At 42.7% G+C, this 10227-nt stretch overlaps 1 protein-coding gene across 2 annotated transcripts; it reads left to right on the top strand.

Annotated features, from left to right (window-relative positions):
* The first annotated feature begins 1977 nt into the window (after window positions 1-1977).
* LOC308334988 (BPTF-associated chromatin complex component 1-like) lies at window positions 1978-9699 on the top strand. 2 transcript variants are annotated; one of them, XM_080791906.1, is made up of 5 exons: window positions 1978-2268; window positions 3600-3694; window positions 3838-4070; window positions 6313-6420; window positions 8151-9699. In XM_080791906.1, exons 1-5 carry the CDS (start codon window positions 2248-2250, stop codon window positions 8213-8215), a joined length of 522 nt encoding a protein of 173 aa, XP_080648032.1. In that variant the 5' UTR covers window positions 1978-2247; the 3' UTR covers window positions 8216-9699. The 2 variants fall into 2 exon arrangements, with proteins under 2 accessions (XP_080648032.1, XP_080648033.1); XM_080791907.1 differs by having other exon boundaries at window positions 1983-2268; window positions 3862-4070.
* The last annotated feature ends 528 nt before the right edge of the window (window positions 9700-10227 follow it).

The raw sequence follows: 10227 nt of genomic DNA, 5'->3' as shown, positions 1-10227 counted from the left end.
TATCCTCTTTCCATCCAAATGATTGAAGTGCCTGGTGCTGGGAGTCTGGTGCAACGCACAGGTCCTGGGCCTGGTGAGAGCAGGAGTGGACCTGGTGAGACGTAGGAGGGGCCCGGACAGGAGTCAACCCACAGCCTAGTCCTTCCACGCGCCAGAATCTGGTTCTCCCAGTCCTAGCAGAGTAGTTCCGGAGCAACGGATTGTGTGGCCCTGGTCTTTCCCTAATGGGACTGATCGAGGGTAGCTATACTGGGACGTATAAGTCGGGACTTGATCACCCCAGCTGGGTCACCTGAGTGAGGGGTATGATGTTCGAGAGACCCCGAAACCTCGACGACCTTGAGATACATCACTGAGGATAACGTCCCAGGTGCATCCATTCCATGCGATGTTTTTTTTGGTTATAATGTAGGCTATTAAAGCTGTCTCCCAGTTGGCACGGCAACACTGCTGAGGAGGAGGGATGGAGTGGACCGACTGGAGAGATAGAGATGATGAGCGGAGAGCTGGCACAGATCTAGAGATAGTAAGCATGGAGGAAAAGAGCTGGGTCAGAGAGAGAGAGAGAGAGAGAGAGACACCATGCAGTGTTCAATCTAATCTATATAATGGTGTGTGTGTGTGTGTGTGTGTGTGTGTGTGTGTGTGTGTGTGTGTGTGTGTGTGTGTGTGTGTGTGTGTGTGTGTGTGTGTGTGTGTGTGTGTGTGTGTGTGTGTGTGTGTGTGTGTGTGTGTGTGTGTGTGTGTGTGTGTGTGTGTGTGTGTGTGTGTGTGTGTGTGTGTGTGTGTGTGCATGCGCGCGCAGCGTGTGCGTGTGTATTGCTGATCCAGGCCAATTAAAGTAATTGCCGCTGCAGCTCCAATGCTGATTGGACGAACACATCAATCAGCCCCCCTCCCTCCCCCCACCCAGCCAGCCACTCACCCGCATGCTGTGTCATGTGTTCCCTCTACACTGAAGTCCTCAGTATTCATTGAACTCTCGCAGTGGACAACTCCAACCAAATGGACCCTTACGGGTAACTCTCAGAGATTGATTGAAATTTGTATTCACAGTATGTAGAATGGAATGGGTCTATTTCAAACGAAAGTACAGGTCAAAGACTGCTAGGTGAATGAGGATAAAACCAGAAAAAGATGTTTACATCAGGGTCCTCCATTTTCAATTGATCAGAACATTTAAAGACGTACAAATATACACTTCTATGCGAAAAAGAATCCAAGTTAAAAAAGAATAAAAGAAAAAAAAACCTGTGGAAAATAGGGATGGGGACATTTAACTTTTTTACAGCAGCTGCCAGTATAAGTGGTCTTAGAGAGCAGTTTTGAATGAGTCTAGGGATTCACATTTCTTAACGGCTGTTGGTAGGGCGTTCCACATTTTAGTGGCATATAGGAGTTCACAGTTTTTCACAGTTTGTAGAGTGTGTCAATAACGCTAAAAATATTATATAAGGCCTAATTTCCAGCCAGGTATTATGGACGATCATACGTTCCATTAATCGGAGTGAATTGGCTTCTTTCGGCCACAGGGAGGCAACAAACGACAGAGCTTTCCAATCTTTAGAAACCAAGCAACCATGGCAACCAAATGAGCCAATCGCAGCATGAGAGACGCTTCAGGTTATGGGATCTTGTTAACAGCCTGGTCCGCCCATTTGGACCGTCACCAATCAGCTTGCAGGCGTTTAAGCGCCAGAGCAGCTGCTACACTGATATATGTGACCTATCGAATAAAGTTACAAGGTGTTTATAAACAGTTGGTCCAGAATCCAGATACAAAAAACATGTTTGTTTTGTTTTTGTACTTGAGATCAATATCATAACATCACACATATTTCGTTTACAAAAATGTACCCCTTTCTCGTGGAATTACATTATTAATTATTATTGAATGAAGTAAAGGTTTACTTGTTGGTCCCTGCGGTCACATAATTCGACAGGTCACAGATGCGGTCGTGACTCGTGACGTGGTTGTGTTGTGTTTAGATAGAACCACTAACAACAGTAACACTGACTGTAGTGTAACGTTAATGCAGAGCTTCAATACTACATGTACAGTACCAGCACGTGCACGCAAACTAACATTAGGGGACAAGACCACGCACGCGTCATTAGTGCGCGAAGCAGCTGTGCGCGCGCGCGTTAACACCTTAGTTTTAGCACTGGTTATTTTAGCATGTTAGCTTAGCATGTGATCCTAGTTGTCTTTTCACTCTTTTGTGTCCAGTTGTGAGAGCAGAGACAATGACGTCAGCATCAACTAAAGTAAGTATGACCAGCATGACATCATTCATTCATTCATTCATTCTTTCGTTTACTGGTTTCATTCGGTTCAAACTGATGGAAAGTAACTATTCATTTGAGTAGTATTATTTGAGTACTTATACTCACTGGTAGTCAGGCCGTTTAGCTCAGTTGGTTAGAGCGTCGTGCTAATAACGCGAAGGTCGCGGGTTCGATACCCGTAATGGCCACAGTACTTTTATGATGAATTGGAAACGGTGGACCCTCTTGTTTTGTAAACAAGACATGCGAGCGGCGGAAGTTGAGTGCTTGGGATACATCACTGAGGATACGTCCCAGGTGCATCCATGCAATGCTTTTTAGTTATAATGTAGGGATTGTAGGCTATTAAAGCTGTATTATTTTGAGTACTTATACTCACTGGTAGTCAGGCCGTTTAGCTCAGTTGGTTAGAGCGTCGTGCTAATAACGCGAAGGTCGCGGGTTCGATACCCGTAATGGCCACTGTACTTTTGACAGTTGGAAACTTAAGTAGCCTGTCTAACAACTTACCTTTAGTTTACTTTACACATCTACTACACTACACAGTGCTGCATTATTTCACAGTAGTTTTATGATGAATTGGAAACGGTGGACCCTCTTGTTGTCTTGTAAACAAGTGCTTTATGGCAGAGTAGTTCCAGAGCAACGGATTGTGTGGCCTTGGTCATTTACAATTTAGGCATTTAGCAGACGCTCTTAATCCAGAGCAATTTACATTAAGCAAGAACAAAAAAGCATCATACATCACATAAAATCACATAAAAAGCATTTATCATGAAACATGTGTAAGCTAAGAACATAACAGTGGGATATCTATATATATAATGAAACTATACATATAAACTATACATATGATATACACTATACTATGCTATACATATGTACTATGACGTGCTATGGCTACATACAATGCAATTATAGTGCTGTCTACATAACATAATGGGACTGATCGAGGGTAGCTACTGGGACGTAAGTCGGGACTTGATCACCCCGGCCGGGTCACCTGAGTGAGGGGTATGATGTTTGAGAGACTTCGAGATTATTTAATTATAATGTAGGCTATTAAAGTTGTATTATTTGAGTACTTATACTCACTGGTAGTCAGGCCGTTTAGCTCAGTTGGTTAGAGCGTCGTGCTAATAACGCGAAGGTCGCGGGTTCGATCCCCGTAATGGCCACAGTAGTTTTATGTTGTTGTCGTGTAAACAAGTGCTTTATGGTGTCGTCCACTCAAAGTAATTGTGTGAATTTTATGTGTGTATTAATTTGTTTTCATTGTACTCATATGTGTGTTTGTGTTTATTTTTCAGGTAGGTGAAATCTTCTCAGCGGCAGGCGCTGCCTTCACCAAACTAGGAGAACTGACCATGCAGTTACACCCTGTTGCAGACTGCACTCCTACAAGGTCACACACAAAATGCAGTTCAGTCGACTAAATCAGCTGTAGATTTAGTCCATTTAGAAAATGTATTCAAAAGACTGACTAAATCAAAAATTGCTGTCAAAATCAACACTTATCGGCACTAGTCACCCTCTCATCTTCAACAGACTCTCTCTCTCTGTGTCTCTCAGTACTCAGAATAAGAGCACGGTAAAAAGGAAGGTGAGCGATGACGGTGGTCCGGTCGTCTCGTCGGAAAAGAAGTCGTCCAAGAAGGCCAATGCCTCCGCCGGCGCCGCCGCCCAGGGCATCGGGGCCATGCCAACGGGCCAGGTGGGCATGACGACGGGGCTCCAGGGAGGCCCCGCACAGCCTCGCATGAAGAAACAGAAGACTGCAGGTGAGCGCCTGGCGGGGAGAGGGTAACGGGCCTATTCATACTTCAGTTTTAGGTGATGAGGTGACCGCCGAATACTACAACATGACGTCATAGTGCGGTGGTATAAGCGCTTCACCGCTCACCCAAACACTCTGTTCTTTCTAACCACTGTTAGCCTATGAATAGGCCTTAACGGAGGAGGTATGCCAACAGCCAAAGTTGGCTCACTCATAGTCTAAAGCTCTGATAATGATCCATGGGTAAAGTGGATGCGGAAATGGGAATTCAAAACAAAATGTCTTAAAGACATTTTAAACATATATTTTCATGAACGGAAATGACAAAACGGCTTCCCTTTCTCGGCTTCCGGGGATGACTAAGTAGTGGAATAGTTGTCTCAGTCTGGCTACGTGACACTAGCTCAGTTATGTCACCCCCAGCTTTACCTCCGTGTTAACTAAGGGAAACAGTGTATATGCTGCGTTCACATGGGCAGACACAAAGATACAGTCTACCATTCATTGTCAATGGAAGCCAGCGACATGGCGATGCAAAGACGCAATGATGCATGTAGCTGCTCCAAAAGCTACAAACTGAGCTGCAAATTATGCTTTGATCTTTGTGTCGTGTGGCCGTGTGAATGCAACATAAGGGCTCCGAAAAAGCCTGTAAGAATAAGGACAAAGGATATTGTATAGTATATTATTTAGTGTATTTATTTTAAAATGTAAAATGTGTTTATTTCTTGGTCGTCTCTAGTGCTGATCGCTCCAGTGGTTTAGGAGATTAGCTCTGGGCAGACAGCACACGCCAAAATCTCCAAAAGCTCTTTAAGTAGACCTGCAAGCACAAACGTGTTATGTTGTACGAGACATATCTAGGGCTTAAGTGGTTGAAATGACAGAAAGGGGTGCACGTGGGGGTCGTAGTTTTTATCAGATATAAAGGATAAAGGGGGAGGGGGGGGACGGCAAGGAAGAAAATGTTAGGACCCACTGACTGGACATCATCAAGTAAAGCAGTGGTTCCCAAACATTTTCACGTCAAGGACCCCCAAAATGTCACTCATTAGCCTGTGGACCACCATTTGAAAATACATGCCAGGGACCCCCATAAGAGAAGTTTTTTACGGCGCTAGCAGTGATTCTCAACCCGTTTAATTTCAAGGACCCCCAGTTGACATGCATTAGTCAATACGAACCCCCATTTAATGGCATTTCTATAGTATTATTTGAGTACTTATACTCACTGGTAGTCAGGCCGTTTAGCTCAGTTGGTTAGAGCGTCGTGCTAATAACGCGAAGGTCGCGGGTTCGATACCCGTAATGGCCACAGTACTTTTATGATGAATTGGAAACGGTGGACCCTCTTGTTTTGTAAACAAGACATGCGAGCGGCGGAAGTTGAGTGCTTGGGATACATCACTGAGGATACGTCCCAGGTGCATCCATGCAATGCTTTTTAGTTATAATGTAGGGATTGTAGGCTATTAAAGCTGTATTATTTTGAGTACTTATACTCACTGGTAGTCAGGCCGTTTAGCTCAGTTGGTTAGAGCGTCGTGCTAATAACGCGAAGGTCGCGGGTTCGATCCCCGTAATGGCCACAGTATTTTTGACAGTTGGAAACTTAATTAGCCTGTCTAACTAAACTACACTACAGGTTCAACAACTTACCTTTAGTTTACTTTACACATCTACTACACTACACAGTGCTGCATTATTTCACAGTAGTTTTATGATGAATTGGAAAGGGTGGACCCTCTTGTTGTCTTGTAAACAAGTGCTTTATGGCAGAGTAGTTCCAGAGCAACGGATTGTGTGGCCTTGGTCATAATGGGACTGATCGAGGGTAGCTACTGGGACGTAAGTCGGGACTTGATCACCCCAGCCACTTCGAGATTATTTAGTTATGTAGGCTAATAAAGTTGTATTATTTGTATTATTTGAGTACTTGTACTCACTAGTAGTCAGGCCGTTTAGCTCAGTTGGTTAGAGCGTCGTGCTAATAACGCGAAGGTCGCGGGTTCGATCCCCGTAATGGCCACAGTAGTTTTATGTTGTTGTCGTGTAAACAAATCAATGTTAATTTAGGGTCCATTTGTACACTCAGAGTTACAGACCCATAAGGGTCCATGATTTGGTTCCAAACTATCATTTAGCTGGGGACCCCCCTGGAACTGCCTGAAGGACCCCTGGGGGTCCCCGGACTTTAGGAACCACTGAAGTAAAGTAAATGTACCTGATTACATTGTGTGTTGTAGATGTGACGCTGAGTGCTCTGAACGACTCCGACGTCAACAGTGACGCGGCGGACATGGAAGGACTGGGGGAATCTAACAACTCCAGCAAACTGAACAGCTTTGATCAAGGTAAACATAAAGCCACACACACACATTATTATTAGTATTATAATTTACTCATTGGGTGCTTTAATTAGACCTGAGGACGATTCTACAAATCCTGTCAGTTTTCTGAAAAAGCCATGTTCTTTTTTCTTTTTTTTAAACATTATGTTTATTGATTTTCCATTACAACAAAGTAATTTCAAAATAATTATTTACATATATTTCCCCCCCCACATCCCCATGGCAGCATAAACACAAACACAATCTTTGAAGAAACATCAGGCAATGTTCATAAATACAGAACAAAAAATTACAAATAACAAAAGAAAAACACATACATTACATACAGTTAAATCAAACACCCCACATCTGACTACTCCAATTAAAACCCGTGTTTTTAATATGAGTGGTTCTCAAACTATTTCATGTCAAGGAACCCCAGAAATAGATGTACATGTATTTGAAAATCTGAAAATATGTTGTTCCAGCAGGGATCCCCCAGAAGCACAGATTTGACTTAAAAAACGTTCTCTCTGAAAAAATGTATACTCAAAGATTTGCGCCACATTTTCACGATTGTTCAAAAATAGCAGATCTACAAGCGCATAGCAATTAGGGGGATAAAGACTCCTGGGTCTGTAAGGATAGATCTACAGACCCACGGGGGATCCTGGGTCTGTAAGGATAGATATTTCACCACATAGCCAGTAAGAAAGAAATCGATGGCATGATTAAAAAAAAAAAAAAAGATGTCCTGTAGGTGGCAGTGTTTTCCATATCATGACCTTACAGGTGTATTTGTAATATCCATATCATGCTAGCTAATTATGTGTTCACTTCACACTAACACACTAGACAGCAATTTTCTGTGACTGCATATTTTTCCCAGAATAGAAATGCACTTATGATACGTATTGCTTTAAAAAAAATCAGCTGTCCAATCCTAACTGTACATGAATGCATCCGATCTGATTAAATAAACATCATTACAAACGGCTCACCAAATGGACAACTTGTTTGGCTTATTGTAGAGTCTGGGATTTCCACAATAGTGTTGTACAGTACACAGTACACACAGTGATATTTGACACGCTAAATGGAAAAGACAGGGCTTCCATTTGTAACTCTCGTGGAATTTACAGAAAGGGTCCATTTGGTGACATTGTAACGTTCCTTGTGTCTGACAGCTTGGCTGAAAGCGGTCTGTATTACAGTATTTTAGCCACGACATGGAACATGTTTAGGCCTGTCACAAAGATGCAAAATGATATTATACTACAGTATTTATCTGATTGACTTTTATACCACTTAAATGGAATAAAAGGATTTCTCCAGATGGGGTAAATTGCAGATCACAGATGGAATCATTTGGAATGAACATTGATCACCGATCGGTAGCTGATCGATCAGAGCACCTCTAGTTGTTGCTCAATCTTCTTTATTTTCACAGTTCACACCTGCAAATGCTAGATTAAACCGTCATTTCCAATATTGGTACGTTCTATTAGAAGTCCTCTTCGGTTGATGAAAAGATGGCTGTTGTGAACATAACTTTATTGTGCTGTGATAACAATTTTCGTGTGACCATTTGTCTTTTTCATTAATACATTAACCATTAAGGTGGTTGCACACTAGGCGCGGTTTTCGTAAAACCGATGGAAAAACGCAGCAAAAAATCCTCAAACAGGTCCAGCGCGCAGTGACCTTTACTGTACTTACTTTTATTAATTCAACATCAATCGTTTGTGTTTCAGACAGCCTGAACTTGGATTCAGGTCTCATCATGAACTCCAGTGACCTCCCACTGCTGTCCCGTTGACCTCTCATCTCTGACCTTTGAACTGTAAACATGATTTGTTAACCCCCCCCCACATTTGATTTATACTCCACCCCGATTGGTCAAGAACTCACCTCCTCCAACCATGAGCCATGTCAGAGTCACCTGAGCTGTGCCGAACACTGCAGCGCCCCAGCTCGGAGTAGAAGCCCACATGCCAACAATAAGGTGTAGTCCTATCCCTGAGAACCTGTAGTCCTATCCCTGAGAACCTGTAGTCCTATCCCTGAGAACCTTTAGTCCTATCCATGAGAACCTGTAGTCCTATCCATGAGAACCTGTAGTCCTATCCCTGAGAACCTTTAGTCCTATCCATGAGAACCTGTAGTCCTATCCATGAGAACCTGTAGTCCTATCCATGAGAACCTGTAGTCCTATCCATGAGAACCTGTAGTCCTATCAATGAGAACCTGTAGTCCTATCCATGAGAACCTGTAGTCCTATCCATGAGAACCTGTAGTCCTATCCCTGAGAACCTTTAGTCCTATCCATGAGAACCTGTAGTCCTATCCATGAGAACCTGTAGTCCTATCCATGAGAACCTGTAGTCCTATCCCTGAGAACCTGTTCTACAAACACATGGCTGCTGTGCTGAGAAATAATTCTGCTATCACAGCAGTGGTCCCCAAACCTTTATGCTGGAGAGACCCAGGAGAGAAATTAAGACATTTGCCCGCAACCCAAACTAGTGACAATAGTAGATCAAAGGGCTCACACGACGTGTCGTGAGCTTGTAGATGGGTTATTTTCACTACTTCTGAAACATTTGTTTTCTAATTTATGGAATTTCTAGGGTTTTTATTTCTTCATGAAATTACTGAAGAAAGAAATCACAATAGATTTTGTTTATAATTCATGAAAAAAAGGTTTTTTGGGAATATTCTTTTGAAAACAAAACCTAGGAAAGTGACCCAACCAATCAAACACTCAAGAGTCACAGACCTGTTGTGGTCATTTAGGGCTAGCTCTTTGTGTCTCTGGTAATATTATTCCACTAATTTTGTAAGTCTGGCAAAAATGGAATTTTGACCAAAATGTCCACCACAAGCCAGCATGAGGATCACTTGTTGGACCAACACACGCCGTCGGAATAACCATAACTATCACACGGCACCGATCCATGTATTGTACATGGATCATGGCTTGACCAGCTGTTATGGCGGCCACGATGACCCGTTGCTCCAGTGAACAGCAGCAAGTCAATGAGCTAATGTAACTGCAGAAAATGAATTAAATCCGCACTTCCAGTCGAGTAAGAGTCTTTATTAATACAATTTTGACACTGACGAAGGCCTGCGCGCCGAAACGCGTTTGTCTGTCTGGTATGACTGCTGCTGCGGAGCACTATCTTTATTAATAAAGACTCTTACTCGACTGGAAGTGCGGATTTAATTCATTTTCTATTATGTTCTTTTGGAATCTGCACCGAGCACACGCCTGAAACTATCCCCTGAAGACTAATGTACCTGCATTCATATATCTATATGGGAATGACTTCCTTGTGACTGTTTCAGATTATTCATATATTGTAGGTTTTAGGTGTTACATTCAACACATTTATATCCCATCCTCTTCTCTGAGAGATGCTGTGTGTTGTATCCAGATGCTCCTAAAGGCTACTCCCCGCCATTCATTTAGATATGAAATGTAATGGATTATGGAATTGCAACTGTCTAGATACTGTCTTGGATATTTATGTGCGTTAGAAAATGGGCAATGTTTCAACCCATTCTGGGCGGTAACCCCTTTTGGTGTTAGCATTATGGAAAAAGTACGAGCTTGTAGGTCTCCTATTTTTGAAAAATCATTTTCAAACAGACATTTTTAGAATCTGATCTCAGGTCAAAATGGGTTAGGGGGTAATTAACAACTGTAATCACCCGGGATTCGAACCAAGGATGACCTACCTAATGTACTGCTCATCCAAAAGGCAATGCTATGTCCGGGGGAGATATTGGTCGTATGAGCTTCATGCAGTACTGCTTGTCAACCAG

This window comes from Protomyctophum bolini, assembly GCF_963924005.1.
Source record: "Protomyctophum bolini genome assembly, chromosome: 20".
NCBI lineage: Eukaryota > Metazoa > Chordata > Actinopteri > Myctophiformes > Myctophidae > Protomyctophum > Protomyctophum bolini.
Note: the sequence above shows the minus strand (reverse complement) of the source record. Positions and strands in the feature narration are given on the sequence as shown.